This window comes from Hyla sarda, chromosome 9, assembly GCF_029499605.1.
Source record: "Hyla sarda isolate aHylSar1 chromosome 9, aHylSar1.hap1, whole genome shotgun sequence".
Lineage (NCBI taxonomy): Eukaryota > Metazoa > Chordata > Amphibia > Anura > Hylidae > Hyla > Hyla sarda.
This window is the reverse complement of record NC_079197.1, coordinates 17,055,921-17,077,887: the sequence shown is the minus strand read 5'-3', so window position 1 is coordinate 17,077,887 and position 21,967 is coordinate 17,055,921. Positions and strand designations below refer to the sequence as shown.

Here is a 21,967-nt window from a genome sequence, read left to right as displayed (position 1 = left end):
CAGTATACATATAGAGCTAAAGGGGAGGTGTTTAACTACTATATATTCTGATTCCATAGAGATAGCAGCAGTATATAGATAGAGCTAAGGGAGGTGTATAATTACTATTTATCCTGATCACATAGAGATTGCAGCAGTATACAGATAGAGCTGACCAGGAAGTGTATAACTACTATATACCCTGATTTCATAGAGAAAGCAGCAGTATACAGATAGAGCTGGAGGGGACATGTATAACTACTATATATCCTGATTTCATAGAGATAGCAGCAGTATACAGATAAAGCTGGAAGGGAAGGTGTATAAGTATTATACATACTAATCCCATAGACATAGCAGCAGTATACAGATCTGAGAGAGGAGGTGTATAACTACTATAATATATATATATATATATATATATATATATCAATCACACACTAATCATATAGAGATAGCAGCAGTATACAGATATGAGAGGGGAGGGGATCTAGCAGGTGATGAGGTCATCCCGTAGTTCGCAGGAAGTCAGAACCCAGGACTGACATCCTGTCACTCACATTGAGCACAAATTGGTGATCACATGACCAAGTTAGAGTAATGAAACGCATAGATGTTCCAAAATAAAACAAATGGCGCTGTATGACTAGTGATGGGGAGTAGGCATGATATGGGCAAAAAAAAAAAAAAAAAACCTGACGTGCTTCTTTATCCAAAAAATAAAATTAACATTAGCCACTAGGGGTGCTGTTCCAGTGCTATATAAGTTATACGTGATCTGCTCCCCCAAACCTATGTGTGCAATGGCCGCCTACATACGATTCGGATGTCCATTTTGTATGTCAGACTGGTTCTGGCTCCAGTACCGTCATGAAGTGCCTAAACCTCACCGTCTACACGGAAATCTCAACATGCGCGCTTTGTGTATCTGGCCATGATGTCATCCTACGGTATAAACCCCTCTGTGCATAATTACACGGCCTCAGCACCGCACTAAATCCATAGGCTGCACGGGCAGATTTAAGGCTTAGCGGACATAATAGTCTCTTCAGGCAAAAGCCACATCATCAACCCCCCCCCCCCCAAACACATAATTTGTGTCACCATTGTCATCTGCTTACTTTCCGGACGGAGACTCTGCAGATACACGGGTCCAGCACGCCCGTGGCGGGGTTGGCACTCATCTTGCAGATAAAGGTCAGCTTTTTCTTCCAGCGCACGCAGTTTTCTTGTACTTCCTCCCTGCGATAAGAGACAGAAGGTGAAACGTTTAGTCGATGGAGCAGGCAATGCAGATCTGCAACATGAAAAGTAAACAAGCAACAACCCAAAAAAAAAAAAAACTGTCAAAAAATAAATAAATAAAAAAAAGGGGAAAGTATTAAAAGTAAAAACAAAGTAAGACAAGCTTCACACCAACATGACATCATACAAAGGGTCCCAGAGTAAAATGAGTTCCAGATGGGCTCCCTGACATATACTTTGTGGCGGTGTTTCCCAACCAGGGTGCCTTCAGCTGTTGCAAAACTACAACTCCCAGCATGCCCGGACAGCCAACGGCTGTCCGGGCATGCTGGGAGTTGTAGTTTCACAACAGCTGGAGGCACCCTGGTTGGGAAAAACCGCTTTAGAGCAATAGCTCCCAACCTTTTGGTATCCGGGCATGCCGGGAGTTGTAGTTTCGCAACAGCTGGAGGCACCCTGGTTGGGAAACCCTGCTTTAGAGCAATAGTCCCCAACCTTTTGGTATCCGGGCATGCTGGGAGTTGTAGTTTCACAACAGCTGGAGGCACCCTGGTTTGGAAACACTGCTTTAGAGCAATAGTCCCCAACCTTTTGCTGTCTGGGCATGCTGGGAGTTGTAGTTTTGCAACAGCTGGAGACACACTGGTTGGAGACCCCTAGAGTGGACCATAAATATTCTTGCGTGTCATATTTATGGTCCATTCTAGTGGTCTCCAACCAGTGTGTCTCCAGCTGTTGCAAAACTACAACTCCCACATGCCCGGGCAGCCAACGAACATGCTGGGAGTTGTAGTTTCACAACAGCTGGAGGCACCCTGGTTGGGAAACACTGCATTAGAGCAATAGTCCCCAACCTTTAGCTGTCTGGGCATGCTGGGAGTTGTAGTTTGACAACAGCTGGAGGCACCCTGGTTGGGAAACACTGCATTGGAGCAATAGTCCCCAACCTTTTGCTGTCCGGGCATGCTGGGAGTTGTAGTTTTGAAACAGCTGGAGGCTCCCTGGTGCTATACATAATTTTTTCATACTATATTCTGCTCTATGAAATAGCCTGTGCTTTTCTATCCAGCCGAAAAACGCAAACAGAGGCCAGAATGTCACTTGTGTTTTTATCTCCGTCGGGTAATAGGGCTCTATGTATATGTCGGCCAGGAGAGTTCCCAATGCATACGGTGAAGGGACGGCACAAACCTGGTGCGATTGTTATGGATATTGATGCAAATCTGCCACATTCTGGACTTGTCTGCACAAACCCTAATAAGGTAACAATATTCTCCATTGAGCTCGTTCACTATACTTATTGTTCAACCACTTATAATACCATTGGGATTATCTGTTTCTGGAAAAGCTGGGCACCAACCAACATGGCCGTCACCCAAACAGAATAGTACCCAGCTTTCCAAAGTGAAAATGTTCAAGGTCTTCGGCCGGGATCAGACTGCAGAATTTCCGCTTTCAAATTCCGCTCTGAGATTCCGATGCAGCAGAGTCCTATTGCTTTCAATGGGATTCCACAGCACAGTGCACACTACGCCACTGAAATTCCGCTGCTGAAAGAATGAGAAAGACCATTCTAATGCATTGTCGTCTATGGGGACCGGCAATGTCAGTGCAGTCCTAGCGCCAACTAATTGGGTCCTAGCTCTGACTGATTGGGTCCTAGCGCTGACTGATTGGGTCCTATCGCCGTCCGTCCGTCCCTCGAAGTCTCCCCAGTGTGAACCCGGCCTTATACCTCGGCACGGTGAAGCAGATGGGCAGGATGTGATTCCGCTCTGCAGGTCGTCACTTCTGTAGTGGAAGCCACAGATGTGACAAGTGGAGGAAGTGCGGGTCTTGTGAGCACCTCTGTGGTTTTTCATCCTAGAACAACACCTACCAGATGCCCCCCCCCAAAAATGAGCAGCGACAGGATAGTATTGAGCAGCGATCCCCCAACCTGTGGCTCTTCAACAGTTACAAAACGACAGCTTCCAGCATGCCCTGAAATCCCTAATGCTGGGAGTTGTAGTTTGGTGGTCCATTGGTTGGGGGGATTGGGGGGGGGGGGTGATCACTGTAACAGAGCAGCATTATCTAAACTGTGGCCCTCCAGAACTCTCCGCATGCCCTGATAACCTTCATCCTGGGAGTTGTAGTTTAGCTACTGCTGGAGAGGCACTGGTTGGGGGAGATCACTGCTATAGAGCAGTGGTCTCTAAACTGCGGCCCTCCAGATGTTGCACAACTACAACTCAACTCCCAGCATTCCCAGACAAACAGTAGTCTCCAAACTGCGGCCTTCTAGATGTTGCAAAACTACAACTCCCAGCATGCTTGGACAGCCGTTGGCCCAGACAGCCAGTGGTCTACAAACTGCAGCCCTCCAGATGTTGCAAAACTACAACACCCAGCATGCCCAGACAGCCAGTAGTCTCCAAACTGGGGCCCTCCAGATGCTGCAAAACTACAACTCCCAGCATGCCCAGACAGCCAGTAGTCTCCAAACTGGGGCCCTACAGATGTTGCAAAACTACAACTCCCAGCATGCCCGGACAGCCGTTGGCCCAGACAGCCAGTGGTCTACAAACTGCAGCCCTCCAGATGTTGCAGAACTGCAACTCCCAGCATGCCCAGACAGCCAGTAGTCTCCATACTGGGGCCCTCCAGATGTTGCAAAACTACAACTCCCAGCATGCCCAGACAGCCAGTAGTCTCCAAACTGGGGCCCTACAGATGTTGCAAAACTACAACTCCCAGCATGCCCAGACAGCCAGTAGTCTCCAAACTGGGGCCCTACAGATGTTGCAAAACTACAACTCCCAGCATGCCCGGACAGCCGTTGGCCCAGACAGCCAGTGGTCTACAAACTGCAGCCCTCCAGATGTTGCAAAACTACAACTCCCAGTATGCCCGGACAGCCGTTGGCCCAGACAGCCAGTGGTTTACAAATTGCAGCCCTCCAGATGTTGCAAAACTACAACTCCAAGCATGCCCGGACAGCCAACGGCTGTCCGGGCATGCTGGGAGTTGCAGTTTTGCAACCTACAGGACTTACAGTATCTGCTGAGGTCTTAGTGCAGAAACCACAGGACACCTAAGGTCTTATGGCAGGTCAGAGCACGATGGCGACCCACTCTATTTGGCAGGTGGTTTTAATGTTATGCTAGTCACACATATAATCACACATTCAATCACACATACAAATCTGAAATACTGCGGGTAAAATTCCTGCTTTAATTATACGGATCCGAAAACCGGCGCGGTGGCAGCAGCAGCAGTCGGTGATGTGTGATGCAGCTGACGGGCGGCCGGGCTGCCACATCTAGCAGAACTTCCTTTACAGCCGACTGCACAAGCCGAGATAAAGAGAGGGTGAGGACCATTAAAATGAGCCCAGGAGCGAAGAGCGGGGAGGGGGAGGCCGCAGCCTCCGGTTACCCACAGACTCTCTCAGTAATTGCTCTTCCCTATCAGCGGATGAGAATCTTCTGTCAAGTCGTATATTCAGTTTCTATTTCAGGTAAATCATGGAACCTGCATTAGATCCTAATAAAAACTATCATTTTTATTTGCGCACTAAAATTATAGTTTTACCCCTCCCCCCCGACTACGACTACAAACTGTACATACCAACTACTATCCGATTACTGTCCCATCACTGACCACTGATATTCGCAGTTTCCCGCCAATGAATATGAATATAAGGTCCCGTTCACATTAATGTCTACACGGCGGAGACATCACATTGAATGGGGCGGCAGTAACATAAAGAAAGCATTGCATCACTTCACCTACTGTGGCTTCCTCCAGAGGTCACATGGTCAGTCGCTGACTATAATGATAAGGCGGCCCCTGGAGAAGCAGGAAAGGAGACAGTAGGAGATGAAGTGGCGCTACTGACACATCCCACCTATACCCCATGATTGACAGTCCTGCCACAACCCCTTTAGGAAGCCATTTTTTGGAAGGAAGGAGGACATATTGGTTGTCACCCAAGGACTAGGGAGAGATTTATCAAAACCGGTGTAGGGGAAGCGCGGTGCAGTTGCCCATAGCAACCAGATTTCTTCTTTCATTTTTAAAAAAGGCCTCTGAAAAATGAAAGAAGCGATCTGATTGGTTGCTATTGGCAACTGCACCACCTTTCATTTGCACAGGTTTTGATAAATCTTCCCCTATAGATATCCAAATAAGAAGATAGATATGAGATATACAAATAGATAGATATTGGATATAACGATGATAGATAGATATGAGATAGATAGATAGATAGATATGAGATAGATAGATATGAGATAGATAGATAGATAGATAGATAGATATGAGATATACAAATAGATAGATATTGGATATAACAAATTAACAATGATAGATAGATATGAGACAGATAGATAGGAGATATAGATAGATAGGAGATATAGATAGATATGAGATAGATAGATATGAGATAAATAGATAGATATGAAATAGATAGATATGAGATAGATAGATAGATATGAGATAGATAGATAGATATGAGATAGATAGATAGATATGAGATAGATAGATATGAAATAGATAGATATGAGATATAGATAGATAGATATGAGATATAGATATGAGATAGATAGATAGATATGAGATAAATAGATAGATATGAGATAGATAGATATGAGATAGATAGATATTAGATATACAAATAGATAGATATTGGATATAACAAATTAACAATGATAGAGAGATATGAGATAGATATGAGATAGATAGATATGAGATAGATAGATATGAGATAGATAGATATGAGATAGATAGATAGATATGAGATAGATAGATATGAGATAGATAGATATGAGATAGATAGATAGATATGAGATAGATATGATATATAGATAGATATGAGACAGATAGATATGAGATATAGATAGATATGAGATAGATAGATAATAGATATGAGATAGATAGATAGATAGATATGAGATAAATAGATAGATATGAAATAGATAGATAGATAATATGTGGGTGTTCTGTGATTCTATAGGATATCTCTTGCTGTATATACTTCCATGATAATGTATATGGTTGTGATATTGTGGCTTCAGGTGATCTCTGTATAACAACAACCAGATGTACAGCAATCTCTGAACACTCTCACCTAAAGTACTACAACTCTCACAATGCCAACCCCAATCATGGTTAAAGGGCCGTCCAGCGGTGGGTCCTCTCTGTGCTGAGGGCCCCTCCGGCTCACATGCTCGCAGTGATCTTGTTTTGCTCTCCATCTTGCCGTCATATCAGACACAAGGGAGAAGGATCTCTGGCGCGGCTCGTGATCCAGAGATAACAAAGTGATGCAAGCGGCGGCTGGGGACCCGGTGAAAACGACTGCCGGAGCCTCCCTCCGCACACCAGGGACAGGAGATGCAGAATCATCTGGGCTGGGGTAAAGTCGCGCTTCCTGCAAAAAGAAATCGCTGTGCAAAACCGCAGTGGTATTAAGATATGGCGGAAGGAAGCGGCTTGTTACGAGAAAAAAAAAAACCTTCTTAGAAAAAGAGAGAAAAAAGGAAATGTATCTGCTTTAAGTGTTTTTCTAAACTCTTGTCTTCTTGGTGGACAAGGTGGTACGTGCCTTGTATTTGCTCAGATTACTAGTACTCTACAGCAGCGCTTCACAAACAGGGTGCACCAGCTGTTGCAAAACTACAACTCCCAGCATGCCCGGACAGCCAACGGCTGTCCGGGCATGCTGAGAGTTGTAGTTTTGCAACAGCTGGAGGCATCCTGGTTGGGAAACACTGATCTACAGGGATGAAGCCGGACATTACTGTATAAACCTGAAATCACTATAAACCAGGAGATAAACAGGGACAGAACAGGACAAACCAGGAGATGAACAGGGACAGCACAGGACAAACCAGCAGGTGAACAGGGACTGTGAAGGGCAAACCAGCAGGTGAACAGGGACAGCACAGGAATAACCAGGAGATAAACAGGGCAAACCAGCAGATGAACAGGGACTGCACAGGACAAACTAGGAGATGGACAGGGACAGTACAGGACAAAACACAGAGGAACAAGGATGTTACAGTATAAAACCAAAAGATGAACAGGGACTGCACAGGACAAACTAGGAGATGGACAGGGACAGTACAGGACAAAACACAGAGGAACAAGGATGTCACAGTATAAAACCAAAAGATGAACAGGGACAGCACAGGACAAACCAGCAGGTGAACAGGGACAGCACAGGACAAACCAGCAGGTGAACAGGGACTGCACAGGACAAACTAGGAGATGGACAGGGACAGTACAGGACAAAACACAGAGGAACAAGGATGTCACAGTATAAAACCAAAAGATGAACAGGGACAGCACAGGACAAACCAGCAGGTGAACAGGGACAGCACAGGACAAACCAGCAGGTGAACAGGGACTGCACAGGACAAACTAGGAGATGGACAGGGACAGTACTGGACAAAACACAGAGGAACAAGGATGTCACAGTATAAAACCAAAAGATGAACAGGGACAGCACAGGACAAACCAGCAGGTGAACAGGGACTGTGAAGGGCAAACCAGCAGGTGAACAAGGACAGCACAGGAATAGCCAGGAGATAAACAGGGACAGCACAGTGCAAACCAGGAGATAGACAAGTACAGTACAGGACAAACCAACAGATGGACAGGGTCAGCACAGGACAAAGCAACGGCTGTCCGGGCATGCTGAGAATTGTAGTTTTGCAACAGCTGGAGGCATCCTAGTTGGGAAGCATTGACCTACAGGGATGAACAAGGACATCACAGTATAACCCAGAAACCAGTATAAACCAGGAGATAAACAGGGACAGCACAGGACAAACACAGAGATGAACAAGAATGTCACATTATAAAACCAGAAGATGAACAGGGACAGCACAGGACAAATCAGCAGGTGAACAGGGTCCGTGAAGGGCAAACCAGTAGGTGAATAGGGACCGCTCATGAATAACCAGGAGATAAACAGGGACAGGGCAAACCAGCAGGTGAACAGTGAATGCACAGGGCAAAACAGGAGATGGATAGGGACAGCACAAAACAAAGCAGCAGATAAAAAGGGACAGCACAGGACAAAGCAGCAGATAAAAAGGGACAGTACAGGACAAAGCAGCAGGTAAACAGGGACAGCACAGGACAAAGCAGCAGGTAAACAGGGACAGCACAGTACAAAGCAGCAGGTAAACAGGGACAGCACAGTACAAAGCAGCAGTTAAACAGGGACAGCACAGTACAAAGCAGCAGTTAAACAGGGACAGCACAGTACAAAGCAGCAGGTAAACAGGGACAGCACAGTACAAAGCAGCAGGTAAACAGGGACAGCACAGGGCAAACTAGCAGGTGAACAGGTAGGGCAAAGGACCACAGGCACATTAGGGAAACACACATAAGGAAAGGCCAAACACATGAGTATGGTAGGAAATCCTTTTTCCAGGCCACTCATTGTGGATGCAAATACAAGGTGTCTCCAAGTACATGCACTTTCCAACTTCTTATCTTTAGAGATAACATTAGTGATAAAGCTTTCTGGTACACGTCACGATACACAGGACCCAGGATTTCACAATCCTGTCAGTGTGCCACCGGGGATAGAAAATGTATGAAATGCCAGCGTTATCTGTAGTGAGAACATAAACAGAGGCCGCTGATCTGATGTATGTTATAGGTGGACCGACCGGATTCCTGGGCCTGCAGGCACCGACAAGTTTTCCAATCAACACATTCCTAAAATTCTTCAGGGATCACAGAAGGTCAAAGTCCGACCTCACAGTATGAGGAGGGAGGTAGAAAACAGATCCAACACTGACACATGCTCACACACTTTCTCTTATAAAGGGGTACTCCGGTGGAAAAAATGTTCCTTTTAAATCAACTGGTGGCAGAAAGTTAAACATATTTGTAAATTATTCTATTAAAAAATCTTAATCCTTCCAGTACTTATTAGCTGCTGAATGCAACAGAGGAAATTTCTTTCTTTTTGGAACACTGATGACATCACGAGCACAGTGCTCTCTGCTGACATCTCTGTCCATTTTAGCAACCGTGCATAGCAGATGTATGCTAAGGGCAGCATGGTGGCTCAGTGGTTAGCACTGCTGACTTGAAGCTGGGGACTTGGGTTCAAATCCCACTAAGGACAACAATAAATAAAGCGTTATTATTATTATAACAACGTCAGCAGAGAGAACTGTGCTCGTGATGTCATCAGACAGCATTCCAAAAAGAAAAGAATTTCCTCTGTAGTATTCAGCAGCTAATAAGTACAGGAAGGATTAAGATTTTTTAATAGAAGTAATTTACAAATATGTTTAACTTTCTGCCACCAGTTGATTTAAAAGAAAAAAGGTTTTCACCGGAGTACCCCTTTAAGGATAAAGAAAACACTAATAGATCTCCACCGCGATACCACCGGCAACATATAGGGCGACTAAAGGCTGTCAGCACATGATGGGTGTTGTTGTTTTGCAACAGGAGTAGAAGCGCAGATTGCCGGACTCTGCTTTAAAGTAATAATTTGCAAATTGGGCATGATGGGAGTTGTAGTTTTGCAACAGGTTGGCGAACACAGACATAGGAACACACATGCAATCTCACCTATCACTTGCAACCTGCATGCACCCCTTTATTTCATGCAATGTCTGTCATTGCATTCATTCATATGCAAGAGTTGGACCCCAAAATCCAATTTTTCTATATCCCGTTCACTTACACCACACAATACATCGCAGCCGTTACCCAACATTGTGGTAAAACAAAAAACAGGCCAAAAAAATATTTATCTTTTGCTACAAGAAACCATTTACAGGATAGGATTATATAAACATACTATATATTGAACTAGAATATAGTATAGAGCAGTGGTCTCCAACCTGCGGACCTCCAGATGTTGCAAAACTACAACTCCCAGCATGCCCGGACAGCCGTTGGCTGTCCGAGCATGCTGGGAGTTGTAGTTTTGCAACATCTGGAGGTCCGCAGGTTGGAGACCACTGGTATAGAGGATGGTATATACGCAAGAGAGGATTGTATAGAAGGATGGTGCTATTAGAAGAAGAAGGGAAGAAGGCAGTGCCACCTAATGGACAAATTATTGGAAAAAAAATGAGTCAAATACATAATATGAACATGTACAGACAAAGAGGGAAAGCACAAGCGTCTACAAAACTGCCAGTTACCTATAGGGCCCGCGTGTGGAGGGAGCTGGGACAGCGGCAGGATCTACCGTTCTATACCGTCATCTCATTGGACAGACTTGCGGGGAGGCATTTAAAGATGTGCTGGGGGCGCTCAGATATCTCCGAGTACCCCTAGTGCGTCTGTGAACGCGATGTGACGAAGTAATAGAACATGCCAGTAGCAGTAAGTGCTCCTCTAACCGTATATATACAACTTATGAGCAACTTTAGTTGCTTATCCCATATAAAATAAATATATATATATTTTTATTATTTATTTTATATATATATGTATATATATATTATATATATATATATATATATACACACACATTATATATATATATATATATATATATATGTATATATATATATATACACACACATACATACATACATATACACACACACACAATACGACTAATACGGCTACTCCTAACTACTATACACACACACACACACACACACACTGTATATATATTTGTTTGTTTCTCATTAGAGATGAGCGAACTTACAGTAAATTCGATTCGTCACGAACTTCTCGGCTCGGCAGTTGATGACTTATCCTGCGTAAATGAGTTCAGCCTTCAGGTGCTCCCGTGGGCTGGATACAGTCCTAGGAGACTCTTTCCTAGGACTGTATCCACCTTTTCCAGCCCACGGGAGCACCTGAAAGCTGAACTAATTTATGCAGGATAAGTCATCAACTGCCGAGCCGAGAAGTTTGTGACGAATCGAATTTACTGTAAGTTCGCTCATCTCTATTTCTCATTATATATATATATATATGTATATATATATATATATACACACATACACATATACACACACACACACATTTTTTTTATATATATTCATTTTTTTTTTCATTAAAAAAATTATATATTTATAAATAAAAACTTTTAACACATAAATATATATAGTAAATTTGAGTAGCCGTATAAATGTTGCAGTATGTTGTAATAACTTTTTTTATTGGACTAACAGAATTTTATAGAGACATGTTTTCAGGATTCTTCGCTTGCTTTGGACTTGATAAAGGGAGGAATCCCGAAAGCATGTATCTATAAAATTCTGTTAGTCCAATAAAAAAAGTTATTACAACATACTGCATCATTTTTTGATTTGCGCATATATATATATATATATATATATATATATATATATATGTATATTATATACACACACACACACACACACACACACACACCATATAGTCTATGAAATCTGCCCCACTTATAGATCACCACATTACGCTCCCTCCCCGACAGCAGATTTCAGTGGGTGAGCTCGCCTATGTCAGAGGGTCCACTAACCCCCCCTACCAACCCCACGCCACCCGCCTGAGCTGGCAAGGAGGGGGGGGGTTCATTGCTCCTGCTTGTTTGTGAAAACAAAGACACATTATAGAGCGGCCGGGATGGAATTTCTCCAAACCCTGGCATAACAATGGCTGAACCCTCCTCCCCTCCTGAGATGCATAAAAGGACAATGAGATGGATGCCACAATTCCTTCTGTGTAACCATAGACCTGTGGGTCAGCTGCCTGGTACTGAAGCAAATGGGAGAAGTAAAGGAGGGGACCGCTGCACCTGCCTGTACCTTATAACCCAGCACCGTAGGTATTACAGGCTTATAGCCACATGATTTCAGATTAATCTAAGAAATAACATCCTATGCAAAGTAAACGTGGGTAATGAGGAAATGGATTCCGGCACGGGGGAAGAGCAAATATCTTTGTAGGCTCCTTCTTTCTTCGAGGAGCTCCTAATTTATGGACATTCATATGCGCCAATAGCAACCTGCAACTCCGAGGATCCATCCCAATTTTTTTTTTTTGTGAAATTCAACCTTCCCGCAACAGCAGCATAAACGTCCGTCTTCCCGCAACAGCAGCAAAATGACGAAAATTGTGTATAATGCTGATGTCTATTCGGTAGACTTGGCAGGATGCTAGCTCTGGGTTCAATTCAGACCAGGTGAACAGAACAAGCGTATGAAGTCTACATGCAGTTGTTTGCCATACAGTGTGCCTCCAGCTGTTGCAACACTACACATTAATATGCGCCAATAGCAAACTGCAACTCCAAGGATCCATCCCAATTTATTTATTTATTTTTTTGTGTGAAATTCAACCTTCCCGCAACAGCAGTAAAAACTTCCATCTTCCCGCAACAGCAGCAAAATGACGAAAATTGTGTATAATGCAGATGTCTGTCCGGTAGACTTGGCAGGATGCTAGCTCTGAGTTCAATTCAGACCAGGTGAACAGAACACATGTATAAAGTCTACATGCAGTTGTTTGCCAAACAGTGTGCCTCCAACTGTTGCAAAACTACGACTCCCAGTATGCCCGGACAGCCTTCGGCTGTCCGGGCATACTGGGAGTCGTAGTTTTGCAACAGCTGGAGGCACAATGTTTGGAAAACAGTATGCTCTCTCTGAGCTTGCATGCTAATAACAGGTCGTCCCGGAAAAGCTTGCCGCCGCTGTGTGTACGTGACAGGTCTACTGCGCAAAAGAATAAAACCTTCTTATAAAAGCGGCGAATCGTCAGAGGCGCTGGATAGAGCTTCAGGTTGAAGGGAGGAACTTACGTAACAGATACCGCTTCTTCTTTTGTCTCGTTCTATTGCTTACGTAAGAAAATGGGAACTGCGGAGGCAACAGGAGATGATAGGTTTAGAAGACTAATAACATACACAGTGAATGACAGGTTAACGTCCCTGCCAAAGGCAAAGTCAGGGTTGGAATTAATAAGCCAAAGGGACACGTTAGTGTAGACACAAAACATGACCTAGAATTTAACCAGAGTCACTCGAGACCTCGCGAGCCGACTATATCCAATACCCCCCCACGTCATAATGGTCCTCGGATGGATGAGACGGTGGACGCACCTCTGTGATAGAACAGGAGGGGGGGGGGCCTAACCGGAATTACAAAGAGATGACAGATGGACACAAAGGGAACCAAAGGGATGTTCTTACATTGCAAGAATTAGGGATTACAGTGCTGTAACACAATAGTACAGGACAGGACTTAACTCATTACCTTATCGCTCGGTTTGGTGTTAAAGGAGGGGAGGAGGGTTTGGATACAGAACTGATTTTTCGGTTTCCATGACAATGCGCGACGTTAGGGAGCCGCGACGTTTGGTTAACTTTTTTTTTTTATGAGCGACTAGAACCAAAATAGCTTACAAATAACAATGCACTGAGCCCACGCTACAAGAGGGGAGGTAGGGTTGGGGAATGGTTATCTCGGATGGTGTTCCCAAGAATAAATTGGGAAGGCTCGGCGGGTTTACAAGGTGCGGGGCCCGGTCTGATGTAATTGCATTCAGATGTTCTGTTCCACCTTCAGTCTCAGATTTTCCCCTATAAACCCCCCCACGCCTCAGTGGACGGCATCAGATTTCAGTGGATATTTTGGACACAATGGAAGAATTTAGCGAACATAACGTTGTTGTTATTGCTTTCTCTTGCAGGGGGGGAAATGGCTCGCCCACCCCTTCTCTCTGTGCTGGGCCCATGCCTGTTTGTTCAGTCACTATCCTTACTGTTATGGTTGCAGACACGACATGAATGGTTTTTCGCACTTGCTATTCACCAGCCGTACCTTTCCCATGTATGAGAACAGATCCGGCCCGCCCGAGCTTCTCCTTGCTTGATGAAGACAAAGGGGCTCCTGTTAAATGTGGGCTCTGATGCCCCCTAAAGTAACAAAGATCTCCTTTAGTACCTGTCCATGAGACTTTCCAGAATAGACTCACTGCTGTCTTTACGGTTCTGTAAGACAGTGGTCACCAAATAAGGTCCTCCAGATGTTGCAATATCTGCAGGTCGGCAGTTTGGAGATCTGTTGTCGAACGTGGATTTGCCCTTTAAATTTGCCTCCTCTTAGTGGATCTGGTCTATGAATAGGTCGCCCATTCCATTTCACATTCTCATATTCCAACCTCATATCTTGTCCTCCTATCCTGACCTCATATCTTATCCTAATATCCAGTCCTTTTATCTTGTCCCATTATGCCGACCTCATATCCTGTACTCATATCCCGACCTTATATCTCATCCTCATATCTCGTCCTATTATGCTGACCTCATATCTCATCCTCCTATCCTATCTCTTATCTTGTCTTCATATCCCAACCTCATATCCCAACCTTATATCTCATCCTCATCTTGTCCTATTTTGCCAACCTCATATCTCGTTCTCCTATCCCATCCTACATCTTGTCTTCATATCCAACCTCATAGCCCATTCTCATATTGCAGACTTATATCTTGTCCTATTATCCCGACCTCATATCCCGTCCTCATATCTCGTCCTATCATCCTGATTTCATATCCCAACCTCATATCCCGATCTCATATCTTGTCCCCAAGCTCAATATTAAGTACAGTGTTTTGCAACCAACCAGGTGCCTCCAGCTAGCCAATGGCTATCCCCACATACTGGGAGTTGTAGTTTTGACACATCTGCAGGTCCGCAGTTTGGAGACCTGATGTGGAAAGTAGAGTTGCCCTTTAAATTTGCTTTCTCCTAGTGCATCTGGTCTATGAATAGGTCGCCCGTCTCATTTTAGGTTTTCCTTAGAACAGATGAGGGTTGTTCTTTGGCACGGCCATCCTATCATTACATGTGCCCTGTGTGTGTTTTGCTCCGTCAGTGATGTAACACCCTCTAACCACCCTTCACCTCCCGTTGTAATGTATACATAACAATGGCCGGGGTGACGGCGCGGGCATCCTAAGTTTCTTACAGCCGTTATTTCTCTCGAAAATTCATGAGAACCTAAATTTACTTTGAAACTCTGAACAAGAAACTTTTCCCGAGCGACTTCAAACGCTTTGCGGCTCAGTTGTGTCACAAGAATGAAGACGGCGAGGGACATATAAAAGCTATTTACAGCTCTAATGCATTAATGTAGGCTTGGAGGAACATCTGAGGCGACGGGAGCGGTGACAGCTCTGCTATAATATTCATACAATTACCACACATGTCCCATATACTTCATTAGGGGTTGTAAAGCTTTATTCAAATACTAGCTGAGTACTAGCTGAGTACATGACTTAAACCTTAGTCTTCCTACCTCAACCTTGATGGGAGAGGAACGGCAACAGTAATGATCTTGTCTTTATATCCTGTCCTCCTATCCTGACCTCATATCTTGCCCTCAACTCCTGACCTCCTATCCCGTCCTCATCTCATGTCCTCATATCCCGATCTGCTATCCTGACCTTATATCTGCAACAATGATGCTCTTGTCCCCATATCCTGACCTCATATCCCGTCCTCCTATCCCAACCTCATATCATGTTCTACTATCCTGGCCTCCTATTCCGTCCTTATATCCTGACCTCATATTATGTCCTACTATCTCATCCTTATATCCTGACCTCATATCTCATCATATTATCTTGTTCTCACATCGCGACCGTATATTCTGATCTCATAACTCGTCGTATTATCTCGTTCTCATATCCTGTCCTCATATCCCGACCGTATATATCCATCCTTATATTTATACCTCATCTCCCATCCCGTAGCCCGAGAGTAACGTGATCAGGAAACGCACTGGAAGTCCCTCTGGTACATTTCGGGCAGCGTACAGCTGTCTGGGTATGCTGGGAGCTATGAGGCTTTTAGTTCCAGTCTCTAGACCAGTGTTTCCCAACAAGGGTGCCTCCAGCTGTTGCAAAACTACAACTCCCAGCATGCCCGGACAGCCAAAGATTGGGGAATATTGCTCTATAGCATTGTTTCCCAACCAGTGTACCTGCAGCCATTGCAAAACTACAACTCCCAGCATGCCCGGACAGCCAACGGCTGTCCGGGCATGCTGGGAGTTGTAGTTTTGCAACAGCTGGAGGCACCCTGGTTGGGAAACACCAGTCTATACCATGTTCGGTAATGCACTTAACCACATCCTTGCTATGAAGGGCAGAATGGCTTGGGGCTATCAGGATTATTACTATTGTGCGGCTTCAGGGCGTTCTTTATCCAGGATAGGAAGCCAGACTTTAACCACAATGTTACTCCTACACTCACAAGTGTTTGGGATAAGGCGGACATTGGAAAGAGATCCTCTGAATAGGCTGTTTTAGGCTGTGATCCAAGAAGACGCCACCAGGTGATAACCAGCAGGTCTGGTGATGCCAGGTTGCCCAGTGCCGCCCTTGTATGTCACAAACACTGCAGTCAGGCCTATACCATGAGCGGGTTATCAAAAATCTAAAAACTTCAATGTTTCTCCATCCTGGCCCGTCAGAGAACCATGGTTGATCTATAACCTGTGCAGGAGACTGGAGTGTAAGCAGTTAAAGAGAAAGTCCTCCAGATAGGGGCCGTGCATTCCCCAGATAAGCGCTGCCTGCAGGGCCTGGGACCAGGGGCAGCGGAGCAGGAAGGATTTTATATGATAAACTAGTTACTTCCTAAACAACAGGATCTGAGGGAGGAAGGACATAGGGACAGAGAGATGTTATGGATGATTTCTCAGCGGGTTATGATAGTTTTATAATAACGTACAGGATACATAGGAGATAAAACAACACGGGGGGATTATGGTGTAAACCGCCAGAAATACATCTGATCATGGGATGAAGGGTATATACCATGGACATCAGAGAGGGATGACAGGTATATACCATGGACACCAGAGAGGGATGACGGGTATATACCATGGACACCAGAGAGGGATGACGGGTATATACCATGGACACCAGAGAGGGATGACGGGTATATACCATGGACACCAGAGAGGGATGACGGGTATATACCATGGACACCAAAGAGGGGTGATGGGTATATACCATGGACGCCAAAGAGGGATGATGGGTATATACCATGGACAACAGAGAGGGATGACAGGTATATACCATGGACACCAGAGAGGGATGACAGGTATATACCATGGACACCAGAGAGGGATGATGGGTATATACCATGGACACCAGAGAGGGGTGACTGGTATATACCATGGACACCAAAGAGGGGTGACGGGTATATATCATGGACACCAAAGAGGGATGATGGGTATATACCATGGACACCAAAAAAGGGATGACGGGTATATACCATGGACACCAAAGAGGGGTGACTGGTATATACCATGGACACCAAAGAGGGGTGACGGGTATATACCATGGACACCAAAGAGGAATGACGGGTATATACCATGGACACCAAAGAGGGGTGACTGGTATATACCATGGACACCAAAGAGGGGTGACGGGTATATACCATGGACACCAAAGAGGAATGACGGGTATATACCATGGACACCAAAGAGGAGTGACGGGTATATACCATGGACACCAAAGAGGGGTGACGGGTATATACCATGGACACCAAAGAGGGGTGACGGGTATATACCATCGAGTGATATTACAGAAGGTCTCGATGGTTCGGTGTTGGTCTTTTTGCTGATGACACAAAGATATGTAACAGGGTTGATGTTCCTGGAGGGATCCGCCAAATGGAAAAGGATTTAGGCAAACTAGAAGAATGATCAGAACTCTGGCAACTGAAATTTTATTTGGATAAGTGCAAAATAATGCACCTGGGGCGTAAAAACCCTCAGGCAGAATATAGATTATTTGACACAGTCCTGACCTCAGTATCTGAGGAGAGGGATATAGGAGAAATTATTTCAGAAGACTTAAAAGGTAGGAAGACAATGTAATAGAGCAGCAGGAAACGCTAGCAGAATGCTTGGATGTATAGGGAGAGGTATTAGCAGTAGAGAGAGAGAAGTGCTCATGGGTGTCTAGGAAGAGGTATAAGCAGTAGAAAGAGAGAAGTGCTCGTGGATGTATAGGGAGAGGTATTACCAGTAGAGAGGGAAGTGCTCATGCCGCTGTAGAGAGCACTGGTGAGGCCTCACTTGGAGTATTGTGCGCAGTACTGGAGGCCGTATCTCCAGAAGGATATAGATACTCTAGAGAGAGTTCAGAGTAGATACTAAACTAGTACATGGATTGCAGGATAAAACTTACCAGGAAAGGACCTTAACATGTATAGCTTTGTGTTCAATGTCCCTGTGTAATGCAGGACAGGACAGGTCCTGCAGAGTGACAGGTCCTGCAAAGTGACAGGTCCTCCAGAGAGACAGGTCTTCCAGAGAGACAGGTCCTCCAGAGAGACAGGTCCTCCAGAGAGACAGGTCCTGCAAAGCGGCAGGTCCTGCAAAGCGGCAGGTCCTGCAAAGGGACAGGTACTCCAGAGTGACAGCTCCTCCAGAGAGACAGCTCCTCCAGAGAGACAGCTCCTCCTCATAACCACCCTCACTCTAGTCAATAGATGAGGATCCTGAACAGAGTTCCCCACCTCCTTCTATTCACTCAGAGTTCCCTTATAAGGTATATAAAAATGGATTTTCTAAACACGACGCCCCCTTTAACCAGATGATGGGTTGATAAGCTGCAGTAAGAGAAGATGAAGGCATTCATGAATACTGATGTCATCTTGATGTATTGGTATCCTGTGAGGGTCGGAATATATGAAGCTACGGGTGAATAAATAAACGTTCCGTCAGTGTGTGGGGTGAATAATAGCCGAGGGGCCGCCGGTACCTGACATCCAAAGAATGCGCCGCACGTACGAGCTCTTGTGGTTATTGGTTGACAGATGTAATTGTCTTTGGCTCGGCACGTGCCGTACTGGCCTGGACAATATCGTGGGCAACCTGCATAAACCAAATGTCAAACGTAATGGTAATCCTAAGCGCTGATCCTATTGTGTATCAGTGAAATACTGTGGATGACGTTTACCATTGTAGGTTTCTACGTGACACAACGCTTGTCATTCACGTATACGGACAATACCAAACACCTGCCTGAATCATCCGGGATCAGCATAAAAATAACACTAAACACTCGGAGTTCTCTGTTGGCTCTAAATATACCGATATACGGCTTTAACAGTCAGGCGGGACGCGCTTTACCTGCTACGCCCTTCACTGAAATGCAGGGAGCATCTAGGTTTACAGTAGGGAGGTCTCCAGTTTCAACCTCCAAGGACCTGAACGTTCTTGAAAACAAACCCAAACTATTCAAGGTGAGCAACAGGAACGTCAGGCATCCGGAGCACGGAACCTATTGTGCTTCTTCTATGTGGTTGCCTTGTACACAGTACACACTGGTGCTAGCAACGCGCTGTCACCCTGCCACCTACCTGCATTCTGCACAGAGGTCACCTCTCCAGATCACCTGCTCCATGTTTAACCAGGGATCGGCCATACAGCAATATTCCTATAATGATGGATATCGACAGGATATCCTATATATAAAGTTATTCCTTCACTAAATAAAGTAATACTGAAGGCACGGGTCAGCAGGGATTCGCCTTCAATATAACTTTATTGTAATAAAAGATGAATACACCAAATAGTGCGGGTGACTCTGATACCAACAAGGTTTCTCTTTTTTTTCTATGTGGCCCGTTCCTCAGTTATGCCCCAAAATCCATATATACAAATAAAGTGCTGGGGGCATTCACAGCCCCCTGATGAGGGGACATTAATAAATGATACACAGGGGGGAGATGAGGGGACAGTTATAACTGTGACACACAGGAGGGAGATGAGGTCACAGAAATTAATGTGACACACAGGAAGGAGATAAGAAGACAGTTATTAATGTAACAAACTGGGGGGGGGGATGTGGGGACAGTAATGACTGTGACACAGGGAGAGATGAGGGCACACTAATGACTAACACGGGAAGAAATAAGGGGACACTAATGACTGTCACAGGGGGAGATGAGGGGGGCACTAATGACTGTAACACGGGAAGAAATAAGGGGACACTAATGACTGTGACACTGGGAGAGAGAGGAGGATACACTAATGACTAACACAGGGAGAGATGAGGGGACACTAATGACTGTGACACAGGGAGAGATGAGGGGACACTAATGACTGTGACACTGGGAGAGAGAGGAGGATACACTAATGACTAACACAGGGAGAGATGAGGGGACACTAATGACTGTGACACAGGGAGAGATGAGGGGACACTAATGACTGTGACACAGGGAGAGATGAGGGGACACTAATGACTGTAATACAGGGAGAGATGAGGGGACACTAATGACTGTGACACAGGGAGAGATGAGGGGACACTAATGACTGTGACACAGGGAGAGATGAGGGGACACTAATGACTGTGACACAGAGAGAGAAGAGGGGACAATAATGAATGTGACACAAGAAGAGATGAGGGGACAAAAATGACTGACACAGCAGAGACAAGGGTGACACTAATGATTGATCACATAATGTCACATTGTATGACGTCACCTTATGTGATGTGCAGCATCTGAGCCCTCTACATTTTTTCCATCCTACCAGATCGGGGCCTCGTTCACACACGGCGGGGGTCGGGATGTTCACATTAGCATCACTTCTGCACATCTCCCAGAGGCTATAAAGACAGATGCTGACATGGCGGACTGATGTCATCTAGATGTATGAGAGATGTGGGGCACTATGGCAGACAGGCCCCGGCCTACACCGCTGATCTCCTCACCGTGCCGGCAGACACAACCGCTCAGCGCCACCAGATGTCAAATCCTTTCCAACTTAGCAAATGATAAGGTGGGAAGAGAGAATAATGATGGAGCAGATCAAAGGGGCAAAGGCGTAAAGAGGAGCGGCCATCCTGCTGTCCGGGATCATAGTCCCTCTTCTTGTTTACTCAACACGTAGATGCAGCAGAACAGAGTTTGTCACGTAATCATTTTGATTATGCAGGGTGATAAGATACCTAAACGGACGAATCATATCCTGGCAAACTCTGGGTCTGTCAGCGCCCGCGCCAAATGTATCCGTAGGCCCCACGGACGCGGTGTATGTCCTTTAGATATAAGGTTCAATTCAATGCATTTAACATATGCACCGCACTGTCTGCAAGTCTATACTGTAAGGAATAGCTAAGCAGATTGCACTATCCCAGTGTTTCCCAACCAGTGTGCCTCCAGCTGTTGCAAAACTACAACTTCCAGCACGCCCTGAGAGCCCAGCAGAACACTGCTTTATGGAATAATGTAGTGTTTTCCAACTGGGGTGCCTACAGCTGTTGCAAAACGAAACCCTTCAGCATGCCTGTACAGGTGCTGGCTGGTTGCTTTATGAAATAGTGCAGTGTTTCCTAAACAGTGTGCCTTCAGCTGTTGCAAAACTACAACTCCAAGCATGCCTGGTCAGCCAACAGCCGGGAGTTGTGGTTTTGCAACAGCTGGAGGCACACTGGTTGTCAAACACTGGAATAGTGCAATCTGCTGAGCTAGTCCCAACCAGTGTGCCTCCAGCTGTTGCAAAACTACAACCCCCTGCATGCCTGGACAGCCAACAGCTGGGAGTTGTAGTTTTGCAACAGCTGGAGGCACACTGGTTGGTAAACACTGCACTATTTAGTAAATCAGCATTCCCCTGGGCTCATAGGGCATGCAGGGAGTTGTAGTTTTACAACAGCTGGAGAGCCTTAGGTTGGGACACACTACAAAAGACTTATGACCTACGTGACTTCTTCTGTTGGAGTCATAATTAAAAGGATAATCCTGACAGT

General features: G+C 45.2%; 1 protein-coding gene across 3 annotated transcripts in view; it reads right to left on the bottom strand.

The window, feature by feature from the left end:
• Positions 1 to 21,967, bottom strand: part of EEIG1 (estrogen-induced osteoclastogenesis regulator 1) — a 73,030-nt gene that overhangs the window by 22,626 nt on the left and 28,437 nt on the right. For all 3 annotated transcript variants that reach the window (XM_056538944.1, XM_056538947.1, XM_056538946.1), the window contains one exon: positions 1,101 to 1,221. In XM_056538944.1, coding sequence (XP_056394919.1) covers positions 1,101 to 1,221 — 121 coding nt within the window. The remainder of the gene's footprint in view (positions 1 to 1,100; positions 1,222 to 21,967) is intronic.